General features: G+C 46.0%; 1 protein-coding gene across 3 annotated transcripts in view; it reads left to right on the forward strand.

The window, feature by feature from the left end:
- The window catches only part of grik1a (glutamate receptor, ionotropic, kainate 1a), a 151,764-nt gene that overhangs the window by 70,151 nt on the left and 54,026 nt on the right, over positions 1–27,587 (forward strand). For all 3 annotated transcript variants that reach the window (XR_010460040.1, XM_065004980.1, XM_065004979.1), the window contains exons 5-8: positions 2,984–3,165; positions 9,475–9,528; positions 14,695–14,868; positions 16,476–16,619. Coding sequence is in view for 2 of the 3 variants with exons in the window: in XM_065004980.1 (XP_064861052.1) it covers positions 2,984–3,165; positions 9,475–9,528; positions 14,695–14,868; positions 16,476–16,619 (554 nt within the window). In the remaining variant the exon portion in view is untranslated. The remainder of the gene's footprint in view (positions 1–2,983; positions 3,166–9,474; positions 9,529–14,694; positions 14,869–16,475; positions 16,620–27,587) is intronic.

Consider the following 27,587-nt stretch of genomic DNA (forward strand, 5'->3'; position numbering starts at 1 on the left):
ACAAAGTGAGAGACCGAGAGCCCGAGACAAAGTGAGAGACCGAGACAAAGTGAGAGCCCGAGACAAAGTGAGAGACCGAGACAAAGTGAGAGACCGAGACAAAGTGACAGACCGAGAGCCCGAGACAAAGTGAGAGACCGAGACAAAGTGAGAGACCGAGACAAAGTGAGAGACCGAGAGCCCGAGACAAAGTGAGAGACAGACCGAGACAAAGTGAGAGCCCGAGACAAAGTGAGAGACCGAGACAAAGTGAGAGACCGAGACAAAGTGAGAGACCGAGAGCCCGAGACAAAGTGAGAGACCGAGACAAAGTGAGAGACCGAGACAAAGTGAGAGACCGAGACAAAGTGAGAGACCGAGAGCCCGAGACAAAGTGAGAGCCCGAGACAAAGTGAGAGCCCGAGAGCCCGAGACAAAGTGAGAGACCGAGACAAAGTGAGAGACCGAGACAAAGTGAGAGCCCGAGACAAAGTGAGAGACCGAGACAAAGTGAGAGACCGAGACAAAGTGAGAGCCCGAGACAAAGTGAGAGACCGAGACAAAGTGAGAAGACAAAGTGAGAGACCGAGACAAAGTGAGAGACCGAGACAAAGTGAGAGCCCGAGCCCGAGACAAAGTGAGAGACCGAGACAAAGTGAGAGACCGAGACAAAGTGAGAGACCGAGACAAAGTGAGAGCCCGAGACAAAGTGAGAGCCCGAGAGCCCGAGACAAAGTGAGAGACCGAGACAAAGTGAGAGACCGAGACAAAGTGAGAGCCCGAGACAAAGTGAGAGCCCGAGACAAAGTGAGAGACCGAGACAAAGTGAGAGAGACCGAGACAAAGTGAGAGACCGAGAGCCCGAGACAAAGTGAGAGCCCGAGACAAAGTGAGAGACCGAGACAAAGTGAGAGACCGAGACAAAGTGAGAGACCGAGACAAAGTGAGAGACCGAGACAAAGTGAGAGACCGAGAGCCCGAGACAAAGTGAGAGACCGAGACAAAGTGAGAGCCCGAGACAAAGTGAGAGACCGAGACAAAGTGAGAGACCGAGACAAAGTGAGAGACCGAGAGCCCGAGACAAAGTGAGAGACCGAGACAAAGTGAGAGACCGAGACAAAGTGAGAGACCGAGAGCCCGAGACAAAGTGAGAGACCGAGACAAAGTGAGAGCCCGAGACAAAGTGAGAGACCGAGACAAAGTGAGAGACCGAGACAAAGTGAGAGACCGAGAGCCCGAGACAAAGTGAGAGACCGAGACAAAGTGAGAGACCGAGACAAAGTGAGAGACCGAGACAAAGTGAGAGACCGAGAGCCCGAGACAAAGTGAGAGCCCGAGACAAAGTGAGAGACCGAGACAAAGTGAGAGCCCGAGACAAAGTGAGAGACCGAGACAAAGTGAGAGACCGAGACAAAGTGAGAGCCCGAGACAAAGTGAGAGACCGAGACAAAGTGAGAGACCGAGACAAAGTGAGAGACCGAGAGCCCGAGACAAAGTGAGAGCCCGAGACAAAGTGAGAGCCCGAGACAAAGTGAGAGCCCGAGACAAAGTGAGAGACCGAGACAAAGTGAGAGACCGAGACAAAGTGAGAGACCGAGACAAAGTGAGAGACCGAGACAAAGTGAGAGAGACAAAGAGACAACAAAGTGAGAGACCGAGACAAAGTGAGAGCCCGAGACAAAGTGAGAGACCGAGACAAAGTGAGAGACCGAGACAAAGTGAGAGACCGAGACAAAGTGAGAGACCGAGACAAAGTGAGAGACCGAGACAAAGTGAGAGCCCGAGACAAAGTGAGAGACCGAGACAAAGTGAGAGACCGAGACAAAGTGAGAGACCGAGACAAAGTGAGAGCCCGAGACAAAGTGAGAGACCGAGACAAAGTGAGAGCCCGAGAGACAAAGTGAGAGCCCGAGACAAAGTGAGAGACCGAGACAAAGTGAGAGCCCGAGACAAAGTGAGAGCCCGAGACAAAGTGAGAGACCGAGACAAAGTTCTTCAAGATGAATCTGTGGTCATTGTTCTTATTGCATGTAGGAAAGTTTAATTTAGACACAATGGTTACATCCCCAAATGGCACACTATTCTCTACATAGTGCAATGCATTATGGTCCCTGGTCAACAGTAGTGTACTATATAGGGAATAGGGTGCCATAGGGCTCTGATCTAAAGTAGTGCACTATATAGGGAATAGGGCTCTGGTCTAAAGTAGTGTACTATATAGGGAATAGGGTGCCATAGGACTCTGGTCTAAAGTAGTGTACTATATAGGGAATAGGGCTCTGGTCTAAAGTAGTGCACTATATAGGGAATAGGGTGTCATAGGACTCTGGTCTAAAGTAGTGCACTATATAGGGAATAGGGTGTCATAGGACTCTGGTCTAAAGTAGTGCACTATATAGGGAATAGGGTTCCATAGGACTCTGGTCTAAAGTAGTGCACTATGTAGGAAATAGGGTGCCATTTGGGATGGAAACGCAAATAATACCTGGGTAAAATATGAATATGGAACCCTCAGCTGTGTAGTGGGTGCAACCATGGAACCTCAGCTGTGTGCAACCATGGAACCTCAGCTGGGTACAACCATGGAACCTCAGCTGTGTGCAACCATGGAACCTCAGCTGTGTACAACCATGGAACCTCAGCTGTGTGCAACCATGGAACCTCAGCTGGGTACAACCATGGAACCTCAGCTGTGTGCAACCATGGAACCTCAGCTGTGTACAACCATGGAACCTCAGCTGTGTGCAACCATGGAACCTCAGCTGGGTACAACCATGGAACCTCAGCTGTGTACAACCATGGAACCTCAGCTGGGTACAACCATGGAACCTCAGCTGTGTACAACCATGGAACCTCAGCTGGGTACAACCATGGAACCTCAGCTGTGTACAACCATGGAACCTCAGCTGGGTACAATCTCAGGCAGGGATACTGTTTAGAGTTCTCCAGTATAGAACTACTAGGTCTAACCATACTATATTGTATGATATGTTGTGTTCCACAGGTCTGATGCGGATGCAGGAGTTGATCAAGGCTCCGTCTAAGTTGAACCTGAAGATCAGGATACGGCAGCTTCCACCTGGAGAGATTGATGCCAGACCTCTTCTGAAGGAGATGAAGAAAGACAAAGAGTTCTATATCTTGTTTGACTGCTCCTACCGGACCTCCGCAGAGATACTCAAACAGGTACCGTCCTTAAGCCTGACCGTAACCCTAGCAACCCCGACCCTAACTCTAACCCTGACCCTAACTCTGACCCTAACTCTAACCCTGACCGTAACTCTAGCAACCTTGACCCTAACTCTAACCCTGACCGTAGCTCTAACCCTGACCCTAACTCTGACCCTAACTCTAACCCTGACCCTAACCCTATCTCTGACCCTATCTAATGCGGCTTTGTGGAGTGATAGCTAACGCGGCTTTGTGGAGTGATAGCTAACGCGGCTTTGTGGAGTGGTAGCTAATGCGGCTTTGTGGAGTGGTAGCTAACGCGACTTTGTGGAGTGATAGCTAACGCGGCTTTGTGGAGTGGTAGCTAACGTGGCTTTGTGGAGTGGTAGCTAACGCGGCTTTGTGGAGTGATAGCTAACGCGGCTTTGTGGAGTGGTAGCTAACGCGGCTTTGTGGAGTGATAGCTAACGCGGCTTTGTGGAGTGATGGCTAACGCGGCTTTGTGGAGTGATAGCTAACGCGGCTTTGTGGAGTGGTAGCTAACGCGGCTTTGTGGAGTAGTAGCTAACGCGGCTTTGTGGAGTGGTAGCTAACACGGCTTTGCGAAGTGATTTTAACAAAGCAAATTTGAGGAAAATGCTACCGAAGTTTTATCAACACGTTGACTGTACTACTCCAACTTCCGGGATGCCTACAAGGCCCTCCCCTGCCCTCCCTTCGGCAAATCAGATCATGACTCCGTTTTGCTCATCCCTTCCTATAGGCAGAAACTCAAACAAAAAGCACCGATGGTAAGGACTGTTCAACGCTGGTCTGACCAATCAGAATCCACGCTTCAAGATTGTTTTGATCACGTGGACTGGGATATGTTCCGGGTAGCCTCTGAGAATAACATCGACGTATACATGGACACGATTACTGAGTTAATCAGGATGTGTATAGTAGATGTTGTTCCTACTGTGACAATTAAAACCTACCCAAATCAGAAACCGTGGATAGATGGCAGCATTCGCACAAAACTGAACCACAGCATTTAACCATGACATCGTGACTGGGAATAAGGCAATCAAACAGACAAAACGTCAGTACAGTACAGAGACAAAGTGGAGTCGCAATTCACCGGTTCAGACACGATACATATGTGGCAGGGTCTACAGACAATCAGGGATTACAGAAAGGGAAAACCAGCCATGTCGCAGACAAAGACGTCTTGCTCCCAGACAAGCTAAACACCTTCTTCACCCGCTTTGAAGATAATACAGTGCCACCCGACGTGGCCTACTCTTTCGTTCTCTGTGGCCGAAATGAGTAAGACATTTAAATGTGTTAACCCTCGCAAGGCTGCTGGCCCAGACGGCATCCCTAGCCGCGTCCTCAGAGTTTGCGCAGAACAGCTAGCTGGAGTGTTTACGGACATATTCAATCCCTCCCTATTCCAGTCTGCTGTCTTCTCTTGCTTCACCATTATTCCTGTACCCAAGAATACAAAGGTAACTGAACTGAATGACTATCGCCCCGCCCCGTAGCACTCATTTCTGTCATCCTGAAGTGATATGAGAGACTAGTCAGGGATCATATCACCTCTACCTTACCTGCCACACTAGACCCACTCCAATTTGCATACCGCTCCAATAGATCCACAGACGATGCAATCGCCATCACTCTGCAACCTGCCCTATCCCATCTGGACAAGAAGAATACAAGAAGAATACCTATGTGAGAATGCTGTTCATTGACTACAGCTCAGCCTTCAACACCGCAGTACCCTCCAAGCTCACCATTAAGCTTGGGGCCCTGGGTCTGAACCCTGCCTGTGCAACTGGGTCCTGGACTTCCTGACAGACCGCCCCCAGGTGGTGAAGGTAGGAAACAACACCTCCTCTTTGCTGATCCTCAACACTGGGGTCCCACAAGGGTGCGTGCTCAGCCCCCTCCTCTAATCCCTGTTCACCCATGACTGCGTGGTCACGCACGCCTCCAACTCAATCATCAAGTTTGCAGATGACACAACAGTTACATGCCTGATAACCAACAATGACGACAAAGCCTACAGGGAGGAGGGCCCTGGCCCTGGAAAATAACCTCTCCCTCAACAAAACAAAGGAGCTGATCGTGGACTTCAGGAAACAGCAGAGAGCGCACGCCCCTATCCACATCGACGGGACCGTAGTGGAGAAGGTGAAAAGCTTCAAGTTCCTCGGCGTACACATCACTGACAATCTGAAATGGTCCACCCACACACAGTGTGGTGAAGAAGGAGCAACAGCGTCTCTTCAACCTCAGGAGGCTGAAGTAATTTGGCTTGTCACCTAAGACCCTCACAAACTTTTACAGATGCACAATTGAGAGCATCTTGTCGGGCTGTATCACCGCCTGGTACGGCAACTGCACTGCCCGCAACCGCAGGGCTCTCCAGAGGGGAGTGCGGTCTCCCTAATGCATCCCTGGTGGCAAACTACCTGCCCTCCAGGGCACCTACACCACACGATGTCACAGGAAGGCCAAAAAGATCATCAAGGACAACAACCACCCGAGCCACTGCCTGTTCACCCCGTTATCATCCAGAAGGCGAGGTCAGTACAGGTGCATCAAAGCTGGGATCGAGAGACTGAAAAACAGCTTCTATCTCAAGGCCATCAGACTGTTAACTAGCCATCACTAGCTGACCACCACCCAGTTACTCAACCCTGCACCTTAGAGGCTGCTGCCCTATATACATAGACATGGAATCACTGGTCACTTTAATAATGGAACACTAGTCACCTTAATAATGTTTACATACTGCGTTACTCATCTCATATGTATATACTGTATTCTATTCTACTGTATTTTAGTCAATGCCACTCTGACATTGCTCGTCCTAATATTCATATATTTCTTAATTGCATTCTTTTACTTTAGATTTGCGTGTATTGTTGTGAATGGTTAGATACTACTGCACTGTTGGAGCTAGGGAACACAAGCATTTCACTACACCTGCAATAACATCTGATAAATATGTGTATGGTCCAATAACATCTGATAAATATGTGCATGTGACCAATAACATCTGATAAATATGTGCATGTGACCAATAACATCTGATAAATATGTGTATGTGACCAATAACATCTGATAAATATGTGCATGTGACCAATAACATCTGATAAATATGTGTATGTGACCAATACAGTTTGATTTGATACAGTTTAGTACATTATACCACACACTACACGTTACAGGGGGAGTAAACTGAAGATGTACTATGTAGTTGTGTTATGGAAATGGTTAATGGGAATTATTATGCATTACTCTGTGGATATTTAACGATATTGTGCTGCTATCCCTACACATTGGACACACACACACACACACACACACACACACACACACACACACACACACACACACGTGTAGCTAAATGAAATAAATGAAATAATAATGCATTCCTCTGTGGATATTTAACGATATTGTACTGTCTAGTGGGAGTCTATTGAGAACAGTCTAGTGGGAGTCTATTGAGAACTGTCTAGTGGGAGTCTATTGAGAACTGTCTAGTGGGAGTCTATTGAGAACTGTCTAGTGGGAGTCTATTGAGAACTGACTAGTGGGAGTCTATTGATAACTGTCTAGTGGGAGTCTATTGAGAACTGTCTAGTGGGAGTCTATTGAGAACTGTCTAGTGGGAGTCTATTGAGAACTGTCTAGTAGGAGTCTATTGAGAACTGTCTAGTGGGAGTCTATTGAGAACTGTCTAGTGGGAGTCTATTGAGAACAGTCTAGTGGGAGTCTATTGAGAACTGTCTAGTGGGAGTCTATTGAGAACAGTCTAGTGGGAGTCTATTGAGAACTGTCTAGTGGGAGTCTATTGAGAACTGTCTAGTGGGAGTCTATTGAGAACTGTCCAGTGGGATTCTATTGGGAACTGTCTAGTGGGAGTCTTTTGAGAACTGTCTAGTGGGAGTCTATTGAGAACTGTCTAGTGGGAGTCTATTGAGAACTGTCTAGTGGGAGTCTACTGTCTAGTAGGAGTCTATTGAGAACTGTCTAGTGGGAGTCTACTGTCTAGTAGGAGTCTATTGAGAACTGTCTAGTGGGAGTCTATTTAGAACTGTCTAGTGGGAGTCTATTGAGAACCACACAGTGGGAGTCTATTGAGAACTGTCTAGTGGGAGTCTATTGAGAACTGTCTAGTGGGAGTCTATTGAGAACTGTCTAGTGGGAGTCTATTGAGAACTGTCTAGTAGGAGTCTATTGAGAACTGTCTAGTGGGAGTCTATTGAGAACTGTCTAGTGGGAGTCTATTGAGAACCACACAGTGGGAGTCTATTGAGAACTGTCTAGTGGGAGTCTATTGAGAACTGTCTAGTGGGAGTCTATTGAGAACTGTCTAGTGGGAGTCTACTGTCTAGTAGGAGTCTATTGAGAACTGTCTAGTAGTAGTCTATTGAGAACTGTCTAGTGGGAGTCTATTGAGAACTGTCTAGTAGGAGTCTATTGAGAACTGTCTAGTGGGAGTCTATTGAGAACTGTCTAGTGGGAGTCTATTGAGAACAGTCTAGTGGGAGTCTTTTGAGAACTGTCTAGTGGGAGTCTATTGAGAACTGTCTAGTGGGAGTCTATTGAGAACTGTCTAGTGGGAGTCTATTGAGAACTGTCTAGTGGGAGTCTATTGAGAACTGTCTAGTGGGAGTCTATTGAGAACTGACTAGTGGGAGTCTATTGATAACTGTCTAGTGGGAGTCTATTGAGAACTGTCTAGTGGGAGTCTATTGAGAACTGTCTAGTGGGAGTCTATTGAGAACTGTCTAGTAGGAGTCTATTGAGAACTGTCTAGTGGGAGTCTATTGAGAACTGTCTAGTGGGAGTCTATTGAGAACAGTCTAGTGGGAGTCTATTGAGAACTGTCTAGTGGGAGTCTATTGAGAACAGTCTAGTGGGAGTCTATTGAGAACTGTCTAGTGGGAGTCTATTGAGAACTGTCCAGTGGGATTCTATTGGGAACTGTCTAGTGGGAGTCTTTTGAGAACTGTCTAGTGGGAGTCTATTGAGAACTGTCTAGTGGGAGTCTATTGAGAACTGTCTAGTGGGAGTCTACTGTCTAGTAGGAGTCTATTGAGAACTGTCTAGTGGGAGTCTACTGTCTAGTAGGAGTCTATTGAGAACTGTCTAGTGGGAGTCTATTTAGAACTGTCTAGTGGGAGTCTATTGAGAACCACACAGTGGGAGTCTATTGAGAACTGTCTAGTGGGAGTCTATTGAGAACTGTCTAGTGGGAGTCTATTGAGAACTGTCTAGTGGGAGTCTATTGAGAACTGTCTAGTAGGAGTCTATTGAGAACTGTCTAGTGGGAGTCTATTGAGAACTGTCTAGTGGGAGTCTATTGAGAACTGTCTAGTGGGAGTCTATTGAGAACCACACAGTGGGAGTCTATTGAGAACTGTCTAGTGGGAGTCTATTGAGAACTGTCTAGTGGGAGTCTATTGAGAACTGTCTAGTGGGAGTCTACTGTCTAGTAGGAGTCTATTGAGAACTGTCTAGTAGTAGTCTATTGAGAACTGTCTAGTGGGAGTCTATTGAGAACTGTCTAGTAGGAGTCTATTGAGAACTGTCTAGTGGGAGTCTATTGAGAACTGTCTAGTGGGAGTCTATTGAGAACAGTCTAGTGGGAGTCTTTTGAGAACTGTCTAGTGGGAGTCTATTGAGAACTGTCTAGTGGGAGTCTATTGAGAACTGTCTAGTGGGAGTCTACTGTCTAGTAGGAGTCTATTGAGAACTGTCTAGTGGGAGTCTACTGTCTAGTAGGAGTCTATTGGGAACTGTCTAGTGGGAGTCTTTTGAGAACTGTCTAGTGGGAGTCTATTTAGAACTGTCTAGTGGGAGTCTATTGAGAACCACACAGTGGGAGTCTATTGAGAACTGTCTAGTGGGAGTCTATTGAGAACTGTCTAGTGGGAGTCTATTGAGAACAGTCTAGTGGGAGTCTATTGAGAACTGTCTAGTGGGAGTCTATTGAGAACAGTCTAGTGGGAGTCTATTGAGAACTGTCTAGTGGGAGTCTATTGAGAACTGTCTAGTGGGAGTCTATTGAGAACTGTCCAGTGGGAGTCTATTGGGAACTGTCTAGTGGGAGTCTTTTGAGAACTGTCTAGTGGGAGTCTATTGAGAACTGTCTAGTGGGAGTCTATTGAGAACTGTCCAGTAGGAGTCTATTGAGAACTGTCTAGTGGGAGTCGATTGAGAACCACCCAGTGGGAGTCGATTGAGAACCACCCAGTGGGAGTCGATTGAGAACCACCCAGTGGGAGTCGATTGAGAACTGTCCGGTTCTTCTTTCCTTCACAGCTCTCGTCGATGGGAATGATGACAGAATACCATCACTTCTTCTTCACTACATTGGTGAGCTCTGAATTCCTGAATCACAATGACAAATCACAAAGCAGCTTAACATCTCCAGTTAAAGTACATGATATACCATCTGTATGCAGCTTATCATCTCCAGTTAAAGTACATGATATACCATCTGTATGCAGCTTATCATCTCCAGTTAAAGTACATGATATACCATCTGTAGGCAGCTTATCATCTCCAGTTAAAGTACATGATATACCATCTGTAGGCAGCTTATCATCTCCAGTTAAAGTACATGATATACCATCTGTATGCAGCTTATCATCTCCAGTTAAAGTACATGATATACCATCTGTAGGCAGCTTATCATCTCCAGTTAAAGTACATGATATACCATCTGTATGCAGCTTATCATCTCCAGTTAAAGTACATGATATACCATCTGTAGGCAGCTTATCATCTCCAGTTAAAGTACATGATATACCATCTGTATGCAGCTTATCATCTCCAGTTAAAGTACATGATATACCATCTGTAGGCAGCTTATCATCTCCAGTTAAAGTACATGATATACCATCTGTATGCAGCTTAACATCTCCAGTTAAAGTACATGATACACCATCTGTACGCAGCTTATCATCTCCAGTTAAAGTACATGATATACCATCTGTAGGCAGCTTATCATCTCCAGTTAAAGTACATGATATACCATCTGTAGGCAGCTTATCATCTCCAGTTAAAGTACATGATATACCATCTGTAGGCAGCTTATCATCTCCAGTTAAAGTACATGATATACCATCTGTATGCAGCTTATCATCTCCAGTTAAAGTACATGATATACCATCTGTATGCAGCTTATCATCTCCAGTTAAAGTACATGATATACCATCTGTAGGCAGCTTATCATCTCCAGTTAAAGTACATGATATACCATCTGTATGCAGCTTAACATCTCCAGTTAAAGTACATGATATACCATCTGTACGCAGCTTATCATCTCCAGTTAAAGTACATGATATACCATCTGTAGGCAGCTTATCATCTCCAGTTAAAGTACATGATATACCATCTGTATGGATCTTAACATCTCCAGTTAAAGTACATGATATACCATCTGTAGGCAGCTTATCATCTCCAGTTAAAGTACATGATATACCATCTGTACGCAGCTTATCATCTCCAGTTAAAGTACATGATATACCATCTGTAGGCAGCTTATCATCTCCAGTTAAAGTACATGATATACCATCTGTAGGCAGCTTATCATCTCCAGTTAAAGTACATGATATACCATCTGTAGGCAGCTTATCATCTCCAGTTAAAGTACATGATATACCATCTGTAGGCAGCTTATCATCTCCAGTTAAAGTACATGATATACCATCTGTAGGCAGTTTATCATCTCCAGTTAAAGTACATGATATACCATCTGTAGGCAGCTTATCATCTCCAGTTAAAGTACATGATATACCATCTGTAGGCAGCTTATCATCTCCAGTTAAAGTACATGATATACCATCTGTAGGCAGCTTATCATCTCCAGTTAAAGTACATGATATACCATCTGTAGGCAGCTTATCATCTCCAGTTAAAGTACATGATATACCATCTGTAGGCAGCTTATCATCTCCAGTTAAAGTACATGATATACCATCTGTAGGCAGCTTAACATCTCCAGTTAAAGTACATGATATACCATCTGTAGGCAGCTTATCATCTCCAGTTAAAGTACATGAAATACCATCTGTAGGCAGCTTATCATCTCCAGTTAAAGTACATGATATACCATATGTAGGCAGCTTATCATCTCCAGTTAAAGTACATGATATACCATCTGTAGGCAGCTTATCATCTCCAGTTAAAGTACATGATATACCATCTGTAGGCAGCTTATCATCTCCAGTTAAAGTACATGATATACCATCTGTAGGCAGCTTATCATCTCCAGTTAAATTACATGATATACCATCTGTATGCAGCTTATCATCTCCAGTTAAAGTACATTATATACCATCTGTAGGCAGCTTATCATCTCCAGTTAAAGTACATGATATACCATCTGTATGCAGCTTAACATCTCCAGTTAAAGTACATGATATACCATCTGTACGCAGCTTATCATCTCCAGTTAAAGTACATGATATACCATCTGTAGGCAGCTTATCATCTCCAGTTAAAGTACATGATATACCATCTGTATGCATCTTAACATCTCCAGTTAAAGTACATGATACACCATCTGTAGGCAGCTTATCATCTCCAGTTAAAGTACATGATATACCATCTGTAGGCAGCTTATCATCTCCAGTTAAAGTACATGATAAACCATCTGTAGGCAGCTTATCATCTCCAGTTAAAGTACATGATATACCATCTGTATGCAGCTTATCATCTCCAGTTAAAGTACATGATATACCATCTGTAGGCAGCTTATCATCTCCAGTTAAAGTACATGATATACCATCTGTATGCAGCTTATCATCTCCAGTTAAAGTACATGATATACCATCTGTAGGCAGCTTATCATCTCCAGTTAAAGTACATGATATACCATCTGTATGCAGCTTAACATCTCCAGTTAAAGTACATGATATACCATCTGTACGCAGCTTATCATCTCCAGTTAAAGTACATGATATACCATCTGTAGGCAGCTTATCATCTCCAGTTAAAGTACATGATATACCATCTGTATGCATCTTAACATCTCCAGTTAAAGTACATGATATACCATCTGTAGGCAGCTTATCATCTCCAGTTAAAGTACATGATATACCATCTGTACGCAGCTTATCATCTCCAGTTAAAGTACATGATATACCATCTGTAGGCAGCTTATCATCTCCAGTTAAAGTACATGATATACCATCTGTAGGCAGCTTATCATCTCCAGTTAAAGTACATGATATACCATCTGTAGGCAGCTTATCATCTCCAGTTAAAGTACATGATAAACCATCTGTAGGCAGCTTATCATCTCCAGTTAAAGTACATGATATACCATCTGTAGGCAGCTTATCATCTCCAGTTAAAGTACATGATATACCATCTGTAGGCAGCTTATCATCTCCAGTTAAAGTACATGATATACCATCTGTAGGCAGCTTATCATCTCCAGTTAAAGTACATGATATACCATCTGTAGGCAGCTTATCATCTCCAGTTAAAGTACATGATATACCATCTGTAGGCAGCTTATCATCTCCAGTTAAAGTACATGATAAACCATCTGTAGGCAGCTTATCATCTCCAGTTAAAGTACATGATATACCATCTGTAGGCAGCTTAACATCTCCAGTTAAAGTACATGAAATACCATCTGTAGGCAGTTTATCATCTCCAGTTAAAGTACATGATATACCATATGTAGGCAGCTTATCATCTCCAGTTAAAGTACATGATATACCATCTGTAGGCAGCTTATCATCTCCAGTTAAAGTACATGATATACTATCTGTAGGCAGCTTATCATCTCCAGTTAAAGTACATGATATACCATCTGTAGGCAGCTTATCATCTCCAGTTAAAGTACATGATATTCCATCTGTAGGCAGCTTATCATCTCCAGTTAAAGTACATGATATACCATCTGTAGGCAGCTTATCATCTCCAGTTAAAGTACATGATATACCATCTGTAGGCAGCTTATCATCTCCAGTTAAAGTACATGATATACCATCTGTAGGCAGCTTATCATCTCCAGTTAAAGTACATGATATACCATCTGTAGGCAGCTTATCATCTCCAGTTAAAGTACCTACCATCTGTAGGCAGCTTATCATCTCCAGTTAAAGTACATGATATACCATCTGTAGGCAGCTTATCATCTCCAGTTAAAGTACATGATATACCATCTGTAGGCAGCTTATCATCTCCAGTTAAAGTATATACCATCTGTAGGCAGCTTATCATCTCCAGTTAAAGTATATACCATCTGTAGGCATGCCTACGTGTCTTTAGATTAAATTGCAAATGTTACATATTATTAATATTATTATGAAGCTCTGAATGTGCACTTTTTATAAACTCTTTAAAAGAAAGAGAATGTAAATGTGAATAACATATAGGTGTTCAGACACATCGTCTTCCATTACATTACACGTCATCTTTTTATTCTTAATCTCCCTTTCCCTCCCTCTCTCTCCCCCCCCTCTCTCCCCCTCTCCCTTTCCCTCCCTCTCTCTCCCCCTCTCTCTCCCCCCTCCCTTTCCCTCCCTCTCTCTCCCCCTCTCTCTCCCTTTCCCTCCCTCTCTCTCCCCTCCCTCTCTCTCTCCCTTTCCCCCTCTCTCTCCCTTTCCCTCCCTCTCTCTCCCCTGCTCTCCCCTCTCCCTCTCTCTCCCCTGCTCTCTCCCTCTCTCTCCCGCTCTACTCCTCTCCCTCTCTCTCCCTGCTCTCCCCCTCTCTCCCCCTGCTCTCCCCCTCCCCTCTCTCTCCCCTGCTCTCCCCCCTCCCTCTCTCTCCCCTGCTCTCCCCTCTCCCTCTCTCTACCCACCCGTCCCTCCCTCCCTCTCTACCCACCCGTCCCCCTCCCTCTCTCTGTCCCCTGCTCTCCCCCTCTCTCTCCCCACCCGTCCCTCTCCCTCTCTCTCCCCTGCTCTCCCCCCTCTCCCTCTCTCTACCCACCCGCCCCCCCTCTCTCCCCTGCTCTCCCCTCTCCCTCTCTCTACCCACCCGTCCCCCTCCCTCTCTCCCCTGCTCTCCCCCCCTCCCACTCTCTCTCCCCTGCTCTCCCCCTCTCTCTCCCCACCCGTCCCTCTCCCTCTCTCTCCCTGCTCTCCCCTCTCCCTCTCTCTACCCACCCGCCCCCTCTCTCCCCTGCTCTCCCCTCTCCCTCTCTCTACCCACCCGTCGTCCCCCTCCCTCTCTCCCCTGCTCTCCCCCCCCCTCTCTCCCCTGCTCTCCCCCTCTCTCTCCCCACCCGTCCCTCTCCCCCTCTCTCCCCTGCTCTCCCTCTCTCTCTCTCCCCCTCTCTCTCCCCCTGCTCTCCCCCTCTCTCTCCCCACCCGTCCCTCTCCCCCTCTCTCCCCTGCTCTCCCCCTCTCTCTCTCTCTACCCACCCGTCCCCCCTCTCTCCCCCTGCTCTCCCCCTCTCTCTCCCCTGCTCTCCCCTCCCCCTCTCCCTCTCTCTCCCCTGCTCTCCCCTCTCTCCCCACCCGTCCCCCTCTCCCCCCACCCGTCCCTCCCCCTCTCTCCCCACCCGTCCCTCTCTAGGATCTGTTTGCGTTAGACCTGGAGCCGTACCGCTACAGTGGGGTGAATATGACAGGTTTCAGGCTGTTGAATATAGACGACCTGTATGTAGCTTCCACCATGGAGAGGTGGTCTCTGGAGAGGCTTCAGGCTCCACCTAAACAGGAGAGTGGATTAATGGAGGGAGTCATGACGGTTAGAACACACACACACACACACACACACACACACACACACACACACACACACACACACACACACACATGCAAACACACTTACAAAACACACACACACACGTTTGGATTTTGACAAATGTTATCTGTGATTTAATGTAACAGATGCCAAAGCCCCTAACTAACCTAAATGATTAACGTAATGTAACTAACCCTAACTAACCTAAATAATTAATGTAACTAACCCTAACTAGCCTAAATAATTAATGTAACTAACCCTAACTAACCTAAATAATGTAATGTAACTAACCCTAACTAACCTAAATAATGAATGTAACTAACCCTAACCAACCTAAATAATTAATGTAACTAACCCTAACTAACCTAAATAATGTAATGTAACTAACCCTAACTAACCTAAATAATGAATGTAACTAACCCTAACCAACCTAAATAATTAATGTAAATAACCCTAACTATCCTAAATAATTAATGTAACTAACCCTAACCAACCTAAATAATTAATGTAACTAACCCTAACCAACCTAAATAATTAATGTAACTAACCCTAACTATCCTAAATAATTAATGTAACTAACCCTAACCAACCTAAATAATTAATGTAACTAACCCTAACCAACCTAAATAATTAATGTAATGTTTTAAGCTTAACTATCCTAAATAATTAATGTAATGTTTTAAGCTTAACTATCCTAAATAATTAATGTAACTATTCTAAATAATTAATGTAACTAACCCTAACTAACCTAAATAATTAATGTAACTAACCCTAACTAGCCTAAATAATTAATATAACTAACCTTAACCAACCTAAATAATGTAATGTAACTATCCTAAATAATTAATGTAACTAACCCTAACTAACCTAAATAATTAATGTAACTAACCCTAACTAACCTAAATAATTAATGTAACTAACCCTAACTAACCTAAATAATTAATGTAACTAACCCTAACTAGCCTAAATAATTAATGTAACTAACCCTAACTAGCCTAAATAATTAATGTAACTAACCCTAACTAACCTAAATAATTAATGTAACTAACCCTAACTAACCTAAATAATTAATGTAACTAACCCTAACTAGCCTAAATAATTAATGTAACTAACCCTAACTAACCTAAATAATTAATGTAACTAACCCTAACTAGCCTAAATAATTAATGTAACTAACCCTAACTAGCCTAAATAATTAATGTAACTAACCCTAACCAACCTAAATAATGTAATGTAACTATCCTAAATAATTAATGTAACTAACCCTAACTAACCTAAATAATTAATGTAACTAACCCTAACTAACCTAAATAATTAATGTAAATAACCCTAACGATTCTAAATAATTAATATAACTAACCTTAACCAACCTAAATAATGTAATGTAACTAACCTAAATAATTAATGGAATGAGAGCTCTGTCTGTCGCTATGGGAATGGAATGAGAGCTCTGTCTGTCGCTATGGGAATGGAATGAGAGCTCTGTCTGTCGCTATGGGAATGGAATGAGAGCTCTGTCTGTCGCTATGGGAATGGAATGAGAGCTCTGTCTGTCGCTATGGGAATAAGTGTTTTAACCTCTCTCCTCCTCCATGTGTTCCTGGTTCCAGACGGAGGCGGCGTTGATGTATGACGCGGTGTTCATGGTTGCCGTGGCGTCACAGCGAGCCACTCAGATGACGGTCAGCTCCCTGCAGTGTCACCGACACAAACCCTGGCGCTTTGGACCTCGTTTCATGAACCTCTTCAAAGAGGTCCGTAAACGTTTTATTTGTCAACAAACAACAACAAAAACATGTCATTGTCTTTTGTTTAGAGTGCTCCGTGTGAGCGACGAGCATGTCCGGTTTCTGGGGCGGCAGGGTAGCCTAGTGGTTAGAGTGTAGAGGCGGCAGGTAGCCTAGTGGTTAGAGTGCTCCGTGTGAGCGACGAGCATGTCCGGTTTCTGGGGTGGCAGGGTAGCCTAGTGGTTAGAGTGTAGAGGCGGCAGCGTAGCCTAGTGGTTAGAGTGTAGAGGCGGCAGCGTAACAAGAGGCTCCCACGCTGAGGTCTGTCCAACGCTGGTCAGACCAAGCTGACTCCACACTCCAAGACTGCTTCCATCATGTGGACTGGGACATGTTTCGTATTGCGTCAGATAAAAATATTGACGAATTCGCTGATTCGGTGTGCGAGTTCATTAGAACGTGCGTTGAAGATGTCGTTCCCATAGCAACGATAAAAACATTCCCTAACCAGAAACCGTGGATTGATGGCAGCATTCGCGTGAAACTGAAAGCGCGAACCACTGCTTTTAATCAGGGCAAGGTGTCTGGCAACATGACCGAATACAAACAGTGCAGCTATTCCCTCCGCAAGGCTATTAAACAAGCTAAGCGTCAGTACAGAGACAAAGTAAAATCTCAATTCAACGGCTCAGACACAAGAGGCATGTGGCAGGGTCTACAGTCAATCACGGACTACAAGAAGAAACCCAGCCCAGTCACGGACCAGGATGTCTTGCTCCCAGGCAGACTAAATAACTTTTTTGCCCACTTTGAGGACAATACAGTGCCACTGACACGGCCTGCAACGAAAACATGCGGTCTCTCCTTCACTGCAGCTGAGGTGAGTAAGACATTTAAACGTGTTAACCCTCGCAAGGCTGCAGGCCCAGACGGCATCCCCAGCCGCGACCTCAGAGCATGCGCAGACCAGCTGGCCGGTGTGTTTACGGACATATTCAATCAATCCCTATACCAGTCTGCTGTTCCCACATGCTTCAAGAGGGCCACCATTGTTCCTGTTCTCAAGAAATCTAAGGTAACTGAGCTAAACGACTACCGCCCCGTAGCACTCACTTCCGTCATCATGAAGTGCTTTGAGAGACTAGTCAAGGACCATATCACCTCCACCCTACCTGACACCCCAGACCCACTCCAATTTGCTTACCGCCCAAATAGGTCCACAGACGATGCAATCTCAACCACACTGCACACTGCCCTAACCCACCTGGACAAGAGGAATACCTATGTGAGAATGCTGTTCATCGACTACAGCTCGGCATTCAACACCATAGTACCCTCCAAGCTCGTCATCAAGCTCGAGACCCTGGGTCTCGACCCCGCCCTGTGCAAATGGGTACTGGACTTCCTGACGGGCCGCCCCCAGGTGGTGAGGGTAGGCAACAACATCTCCTCCCCGCTGATCCTCAACACGGGGGCCCCACAAGGGTGCGTTCTGAGCCCTCTCCTGTACTCCCTGTTCACCCACGACTGCGTGGCCACGCACGCCTCCAACTCAATCATCAAGTTTGCGGACGACACAACAGTGGTAGGCTTGATTACCAACAACGACGAGACGGCCTACAGGGAGGAGGTGAGGGCCCTCGGAGTGTGGTGTCAGGAAAATAACCTCACACTCAACGTCAACAAAACTAAGGAGATGATTGTGGACTTCAGGAAACAGCAGAGGGAACACCCCCCTATCCACATCGATGGAACAGTAGTGGAGAGGGTAGCAAGTTTTAAGTTCCTCGGCATACACATCACAGACAAACTGAATTGGTCCACTCACACTGACAGCGTCGTGAAGAAGGCGCAGCAGCGCCTCTTCAACCTCAGGAGGCTGAAGAAATTCGGCTTGTCACCAAAAGCACTCACAAACTTCTACAGATGCACAATCGAGAGCATCCTGGTGGGCTGTATCACCGCCTGGTACGGCAACTGCTCCACCCTCAACCGTAAGGCTCTCCAGAGGGTAGTGAGGTCTGCACAACGCATCACCGGGGCAAACTACCTGCCCTCCAGGACACCTACACCACCCGATGTTACAGGAAGGCCATAAAGATCATCAAGGACATCAACCACCCGAACCACTGCCTGTTCACCCCGCTATCATCCAGAAGGCGAGGTCAGTACAGGTGCATCAAAGCTGGGACCGAGAGACTGAAAAACAGCTTCTATCTCAAGGCCATCAGACTGTTAAACAGCCACCACTAACATTGAGTGGCTGCTGCCAACACACTGTCATTGACACTGACCCAACTCCAGCCACTTTAATAATGGGAATTGATGGGAAATGTTGTAAATATATCACTAGCCACTTTAAACAATGCTACCTTATATAATGTTACTTACCCTACATTATTCATCTCATATGCATACGTATATACTGTACTCTACATCATCGACTGCATCCTTATGTAATACATGTATCACTAGCCACTTTAACTATGCCACTTTGTTTACTTTGTCTACATTCTCATCTCATATGTATATACTGTACTCGATACCATCTACTGTATGCTGCTCTGTACCATCACTCATTCATATATCCTTATGTACATATTCTTTATCCCCTTACACTGTGTATAAGACAGTAGTTTTGGAATTGTTAGTTAGATTACTTGTTGGTTATCACTGCATTGTCGGAACTAGAAGCACAAGCATTTCGCTACACTCGCATTAACATCTGCTAACCATGTGTATGTGACAAATAAAATTTGATTTGATTTGAATTAGTGGTTAGAGTGTAGAGGCGGCAGGTAGCCTAGTGGTTAGAGTGCTCCGTGTGAGCGACGAGCATGTCCGGTTTCTGGGGCGGCAGGGTAGCCTAGTGGTTAGAGTGTAGAGGCGGCAGCGTAGCCTAGTGGTTAGAGTGTAGGGGCGGCAGGTAGCCTAGTGGTTAGAGTGTAGAGGCGGCAGCGTAGCCTAGTGGTTAGAGTGTAGAGGCAGCAGGTAGCCTAGTGGTTAGAGTGTAGAGGCGGCAGGTAGCCTAGTGGTTAGAGTGTAGAGGCGGCAGGTAGCCTAGTGGTTAGAGTGTAGAGGCGGCAGGTAGCCTAGTGGTTAGAGTGTAGAGGCGGCAGCGTAGCCTAGTGGTTAGAGTGTAGAGGCGGCAGGTAGCCTAGTGGTTAGAGTGTAGAGGCGGCAGCGTAGCCTAGTGGTTAGAGTGTAGAGGCAGCAGCGTAGCCTAGTGGTTAGAGTGCTCCGTGTGAGCGACGAGCATGTCCGGTTTCTGGGGCGGCAGGGTAGCCTAGTGGTTAGAGTGTAGAGGCGGCAGCGTAGCCTAGTGGTTAGAGTGTAGGGGCGGCAGGTAGCCTAGTGGTTAGAGTGTAGAGGCGGCAGCGTAGCCTAGTGGTTAGAGTGTAGAGGCGGCAGGTAGCCTAGTGGTTAGAGTGTAGAGGCGGCAGGTAGCCTAGTGGTTAGAGTGTAGAGGCGGCAGGTAGCCTAGTGGTTAGAGTGTAGAGGCGGCAGGTAGCCTAGTGGTTAGAGTGTAGAGGCGGCAGCGTAGCCTAGTGGTTAGAGTGTAGAGGCGGCAGGTAGCCTAGTGGTTAGAGTGTAGAGGCGGCAGCGTAGCCTAGTGGTTAGAGTGTAGAGGCAGCAGCGTAGCCTAGTGGTTAGAGTGCTCCGTGTGAGCAACGAGCATGTCCGGTTTCTGGGGCGGCAGGGTAGCCTAGTGGTTAGAGTGTAGAGGCGGCAGCGTAGCCTAGTGGTTAGAGTGTAGGGGCGGCAGGTAGCCTAGTGGTTAGAGTGTAGTGGCGGCAGCGTAGCCTAGTGGTTAGAGTGTAGAGGCAGCAGGTAGCCTAGTGGTTAGAGTGTAGAGGCGGCAGGTAGCCTAGTGGTTAGAGTGTAGAGGCGGCAGGTAGCCTAGTGGTTAGAGTGTAGAGGCGGCAGGTAGCCTAGTGGTTAGAGTGTAGAGGCGGCAGCGTAGCCTAGTGGTTAGAGTGTAGAGGCAGCAGGTAGCCTAGTGGTTAGAGTGTAGAGGCGGCAGGTAGCCTAGTGGTTAGAGTGTAGAGGCGGCAGGTAGCCTAGTGGTTAGAGTGTAGAGGCGGCAGGTAGCCTAGTGGTTAGAGTGTAGAGGCGGCAGCGTAGCCTAGTGGTTAGAGTGTAGAGGCAGCAGCGTAGCCTAGTGGTTAGAGTGCTCCGTGTGAGCAACGAGCATGTCCGGTTTCTGGGGCGGCAGGGTAGCCTAGTGGTTAGAGTGTAGAGGCGGCAGCGTAGCCTAGTGGTTAGAGTGTAGGGGCGGCAGGTAGCCTAGTGGTTAGAGTGTAGAGGCGGCAGGTAGCCTAGTGGTTAGAGTGCTCCGTGTGAGCAACGAGCATGTCCGGTTTCTGGGGCGGCAGGGTAGCCTAGTGGTTAGAGTGTAGAGGCGGCAGCGTAGCCTAGTGGTTCGAGTGTAGGGGCGGCAGGTAGCCTAGTGGTTAGAGTGTAGAGGCGGCAGCGTAGCCTAGTGGTTAGAGTGCTCCGTGTGAGCAACGAGCATGTCCAGTTTCTGGGGCGGCAGGGTAGCCTAGTGGTTAGAGCATTGGACTAGTAACCGAAAGGTTGCAAGTTCAAATCCCCGAGCTGACAAGGTACAAAATCTGCCGTTCTGCCCCTGAGCAGGCAGTTAACCCACTGTTCCTAGGCCGTCATTGAAAATAAGAATTTGTTCTTAACTGACTTGCCTAGTAAAATAAAGGTCAAATATATATTTTTTTAAATCCTGATAATATTGAGGCAGACCACACACAGAAAGTAGACCTACGTGGTCTGTTGCATGAAAAAGTAGGAAAATGCCCATTTGGCAGTGCCAGATTTATGATTGTCATAACTCACCACGTTCATCACTAATAAGCTGAGCTTCTCAGTATTTTTTTTTCACCAGGCTTCATAGTGAAAGAGCAAAATATCATGATCTGATGGTTCCGCATATCCAGAGAAGACGTCGTGAAAACAAAACAGCTGTATGTCCTCACCTCACTGGCGCGAGAAACTCTTGAGGCCCTGCGATAGGCTAATTAATGTTGCATGTTCTCTAGTGACAGCTTCGGGGCAAACCCAGTTGATGATTTGATACAATGTTGCACTTCACTAGCAATAGCTCAAGTCAAGACCAATGGAAAGGGAGGCAGACAAGGCAGAGTAGAGCGAGAGATGAACGTGAACTGTTTTCTACTTCTAAGGATCCCGACTTTGTTTAAATGTTTTAACATTTAAATGTTCACACCCTAGTAAATAAACTGCTATGAAAAATGTAGATGTTCTTCATGAGGTATTCTAACTACGACGAGCTCAAACTCGAGACTTCCTTAACATTAGAAATCGCCCACCAGCTGTTGTTAACTTCTTATGGGCAGGTGGGACGGTAGCTTCCCACCTGCTCATAATGGGCAGGGAATGGAATGAGAGCTGTCTGTCGCTATGGGAATGGAATGAGAGCTCTGTCTGTCTCTATGGGAATGGAATGAGAGCTGTCTGTCGCTATGGGAATGGAATGAGAGCTGTCTGTCGCTATGGGAATGGAATGAGAGCTCTGTCTGTCGCTATGGGAATGGAATGAGAGCTGTCTGTCGCTATGGGAATGGAATGAGAGCTGTCTGTCGCTATGGGAATGGAATGAGAGCTCTGTCTGTCGCTATGGGAATGGAATGAGAGCTGCTATGGGAATGGAATGAGAGCTGTCTGTCGCTATGGGAATGGAATGAGAGCTCTGTCTGTCTCTATGGGAATGGAATGAGAGCTCTGTCTGTCTCTATGGGAATGGAATGAGAGCTGTCTGTCGCTATGGGAATGGAATGAGAGCTCTGTCTGTCTCTATGGGAATGGAATGAGAGCTCTGTCTGTCTCTATGGGAATGGAATGAGAGCTGTCTGTCGCTATGGGAATGGAATGAGAGCTGCTATGGGAATGGAATGAGAGCTGTCTGTCGCTATGGGAATGGAATGAGAGCTCTGTCTGTCGCTATGGGAATGGAATGAGAGCTCTGTCTGTCGCTATGGGAATGGAATGAGAGCTCTGTCTGTCTCTATGTGAATGGAATGAGAGCTGTCTGTCGCGGTGGGAATGGAATGAGAGCGCTGTCTGTCGCTATGGGAATGGAATGAGAGCTGTCTGTCGCTATGGGAATGGAATGAGAACTCTGTCTGTCGCTATGGGAATGGAATGAGAGCTGCTATGGGAATGAAATGAGAGCTGTCTGTCGCTATGGGAATGGAATTAGAGCTCTGTCTGTCGCTATGGGAATGGAATGAGAGCTCTGTCTGTCGCTATGGGAATGGAATGAGAGCTCTGTCTGTCGCTATGGGAATGGAATGAGAGCTCTGTCTGTCGCTATGGGAATGGAATGAGAGCTGTCTGTCGCTATGGGAATGGAATGAGAGCTCTGTCTGTCGCTATGGGAATGGAATGAGAGCTCTGCCTTTCGCTATGGGAATGGAATGAGAGCTACTATGGGAATGAAATGAGAGCTGTCTGTCGCTATGGGAATGGAATTAGAGCTCTGTCTGTCGCTATGGGAATGGAATGAGAGCTCTGTCTGTCGCTATGGGAATGGAATGAGAGCTCTGTCTGTCGCTATGGGAATGGAATGAGAGCTGTCTGTCGCTATGGGAATGGAATGAGAGCTCTGTCTGTCGCTATGGGAATGGAATGAGAGCTCTGTCTGTCGCTATGGGAATGGAATGAGAGCTCTGTCTGTCTCTATGGGAATGGAATGAGAGCTGTCTGTCGCTATGGGAATGGAATGAGAGCGCTGTCTGTCGCTATGGGAATGGAATGAGAGCTCTGTCTGTCGCTATGGGAATGGAATGAGAGCTCTGTCTGTCGCTATGGGAATGGAATGAGAGCTCTGTCTGTCGCTATGGGAATGGAATGAGAGCTCTGTCTGTCGCTATGGGAATGGAATGAGAGCTGTCTGTCGCTATGGGAATGGAATGAGAGCTCTTGTCTGTCGCTATGGGAATGGAATGAGAGCTCTGTCTGTCGCTATGGGAATGGAATGAGAGCTGCTATGGGAATGAAATGAGAGCTGTCTGTCGCTATGGGAATGGAATTAGAGCTCTGTCTGTCGCTATGGGAATGGAATGAGAGCTCTGTCTGTCGCTATGGGAATGGAATGAAAGCTGTCTGTCGCTATGGGAATGGAATGAGAGCTCTGTCTGTCGCTATGGGAATGGAATGAGAGCTCTGTCTGTCGCTATGGGAATGGAATGAGAGCTGTCTGTCGCTATGGGAATGGAATGAGAGCTCTGTCTGTCGCTATGGGAATGGAATGAGAGCTCTGTCGGTCGCTATGGGAATGGAATTTGAGCTCTGTCTGTCGCTATGGATAGTAAACAGTCATGGTCAAAACATGTTTGTCCATAATAAAGAGCTGCTCTGCCTTCTTAACAACACTATCAACAAGGCAGGTCCTACAGGCCGTAGATCTGTCGCAGCTGGACTACTGTTCAGTCGTGTGGTCAGGTGCCATAAAGAGGCATTTACGAAAATTACAATTGGCTCAGATCAGGGCAGCACAGCTTAAATGTACATGCGGAGCTACTATTAATGGTATGCATGTCAATCTCTCATGGCTCAAAGTGGAGGAGAGATTGACTTCATCACTACTTGTATTTGTAAGAAGTGTTGACATGCTGAATAAACCGAGCTGTCTGTTTAAACTACTAGCTCACCGCTCAGACACCCATGACGACCCCACAAGACATGCCACCAGAGGTCTCTTCACAGTCCCCAAGTCCAGAACAGACTATGGGAGGTGCACAGTACAACATAAAGCCATGACTACATGGAACTCTATTCCACAGTACTACATAGAGACATGACTACATGGAACTCTATTCCACATCACGTAACTGATGCAAGCAGTAGAATCAGATGGAAGAAAAATATATAAAATACACCTTATGGAAGCAAGGAAGAGAGAGAGATAGAAAGATGGAGGGAGGAATGGATGGGAAGCAGGGACTGTGAAGAGACACACACGATAACATGCACACTCTATACGTACACATAGATGTTGTATTGTAGATATGTGATAGTGGAGGTCTGAGGGAACACACTAAATGTGTGGAACTAATGGGGATCCATAATATACCCAGGAAGAGTAGCTGCTGTCTTGGCAGGAACTAATGGGGATCCATAATAAACCCCAGGAAGAGAAGCTGCTGCATTGGCAGGAACTAATGGGGATCCATAATAAACCCCAGGAAGAGAAGCTGCTAACTTGGCAGGAACGAATGGGGATCCATAATATACCCAGGAAGAGTAGCTGCTGCCTTGACAGGAACTAATGGGGATCCATAATAAACCCCAGGAAGAGAAGCTGCTGCCTTGGCAGGAACTAATGGGGATCCATAATAAACCCCAGGAAGAGTAGCTGCTGCCTTGGCAGGAACTAATGGCGATCCATAATAAACCCCAGGAAGAGTAGCTGCTTTCTTGGCAGGAACTAATGGGGATCCATAATAAACCCCAGGAAGAGTAGCTGCTTTCTTGGCAGGAACTAATGGGGATCCATAATAAACCCCAGGAAGAGTAGCTGCTGCCTTGACAGGAACTAATGGGGATCCATAATAAACTCCAGGAAGAGTAGCTGCTGCCTTGGCAGGAACTAATGGGGATCCATAATAAACCCCAGGAAGAGTAGCTGCTGCCTTGTCAGGAACTAATGGGGATCCATAATAAACCACAGGAAGAGTAACTGCTGCCTTGACAGGAACTAATGGGGATCCATAATAAACCCCAGGAAGAGTAGCTGCTGCCTTGACAGGAACTAATGGGGATCCATAATAAACCCCAGGAAGAGTAGCTGCTGCCTTGACAGGAACTAATGGGGATCCATAATAAACCCCAGGAAGAGTAGCTGCTGCCTTGGCAGGAACTAATGGGGATCCATAATAAACCCCAGGAAGAGTAGCTGCTGCCTTGATCCTTAATAAATATAAGATAACAGGGTCTCAACCCTGCACTTCGGCATTGTACTCAACTTGATAAAGAAAATATTCTTCACTTATGAATCCCGGTTTCAACTGTATCGGGCAGATGGCAGACAGTATGTATGGTGTCGTGTGGGCGAGCGGTTTGCTAATGTCAACGTTGTGAACAGAGTTCCCTATGGTGGCGGTGAGGTTATGGTATGGGCAGGCATAAACTATGGGCAATGAACACAATGGCAATTTGAATGAGATACTGTGACAAGATCCTGAGGCCCTCCATCACCTCATCTTTCAGCATGATAATTCATGGCCCCATGTCGCAAGGATCTGTACACATTTTCTGGAAGCTGAAAATGTCCCAGTTCTTCCATGGCCTGCATACTCACCAGACATGTCACCCATTGAGCATGTTTGGGATGCTGTGGATCGAGGTGTACGACAGCGTGTTCCAGTTCCCGCCAATATCCAGCAACTACACACAGCCATTTGAAGAGGAGTGGGACAACATTCCACAGGCCACAATCAACAGCCTGATCAACTCTATTTGAAGGAGATGTGTCGCGCTGCAAATGGTCACCGTCACCGTGTGTGTCATTGTATACCTTATTATATTTTGTAATAAATCATTTACATTTTCTAGAATGCCAAAACAAAAAGCACAAAAAAAAGTATGTAAACTTAACATGATGAACAGGAAGGACATTTACGATCACGGGTGGCCAATATGATCTATCTGAAAGCCACGCCCCCTAATAAATCACGCCTTCTGAAAAGAGCCTAAGGATTAGATTAGATTAGATGCTTGGTTAACACGATGCATGATTGTTAAATAAACTGAACTGATTGGTTAAATTAATCCCATGTTATACACGCAACCCAATTTGGTTCTGTCAAAAGAACTTAGCGTGTGTTCTGTCCAATATTTACCCAACAAATAACCCATATTGTATACAGTTAGCCCATTGGTGGGAATCAGGCTTTAGGTGTGTCATGAACATTCATAGAAGAATCATTCGTTACAACAGAGAAACAAACCCTGTCCCTTCGTGAGCTTATTCAAAGATGAGAGTCCGGAATCCTGGCCTAAATATAAATCACATTTCTATTTTGTAGAGCTGTCAAGCTTTTTCTTTTTGAGATGTTAATTTAAAAATACCACTTTTCAGAAACACCTCTAAAGGCTACGTTCTGAAGTGCCTTTATTCTACGTTTCTTCTCCCATCTCAACAGTTTACCATCTCAACCTCCCAAGAAATATGGATTTATGCGTTTAAAAAATATATATATATATATATATTCCCCGCCTGCCTGCATACTAACAGAAATGAGTCCTTTGATGCACGAGGAGCGCTCTGATCTTTTAAGTCTTAAATCCACTTGTGATGATTTGCCTGGAACGGAGAGAGCGGAGGGAAGAGTGGATAGAGGGGGTGGGGATAGTATGTGTCCAGCCCTCCAAAAGCCTCTCTTTTTTATTTATTTTATTTAAGTTACAGTCATGGCCTCCCCCAGCCAAACCCAGACGACACTGGGACAATTGTGCGCCACCCTATGGGACTCACAATAAAGTCTGGTTGTGATACAGTCTGGAATCGAACCAGGGTCTGTAGTGCCATCTCTAGCACTGAAATGCAGTGCCTTAGACCGCTGTGCCACTCGGGAGCTCCTGTCTGTCTGTCTCTCTGTCTCTCTGTCTCTGTCTCTCTGTGTCTCTGTCTCTCTGTGTCTCTGTCTCTGTCTGTCTGTCTGTCTGTGTCTCTGTGTCTCTGTCTCTCTGTGTCTCTGTCTGTCTGTCTCTCTGTCTCTCTGTCTCTATGTGTCTCTGTGTCTCTGTCTCTCTCTCTGTCTCTCTGTGTCTCTGTCTCTCTGTGTCTCTGTCTCTCTGTGTCTCTGTCTCTGTCTGTCTGTCTGTCTGTGTCTCTGTGTCTCTGTCTCTCTGTGTCTCTGTCTGTCTGTCTCTCTGTCTCTCTGTCTCTATGTGTCTCTGTGTCTCTGTCTCTCTCTCTGTCTCTATGTGTCTCTGTGTCTCTGTCTCTCTCTCTGT

The sequence above is a fragment of the Oncorhynchus nerka genome, linkage group LG19 (genome assembly GCF_034236695.1).
Source record: "Oncorhynchus nerka isolate Pitt River linkage group LG19, Oner_Uvic_2.0, whole genome shotgun sequence".
Lineage (NCBI taxonomy): Eukaryota > Metazoa > Chordata > Actinopteri > Salmoniformes > Salmonidae > Oncorhynchus > Oncorhynchus nerka.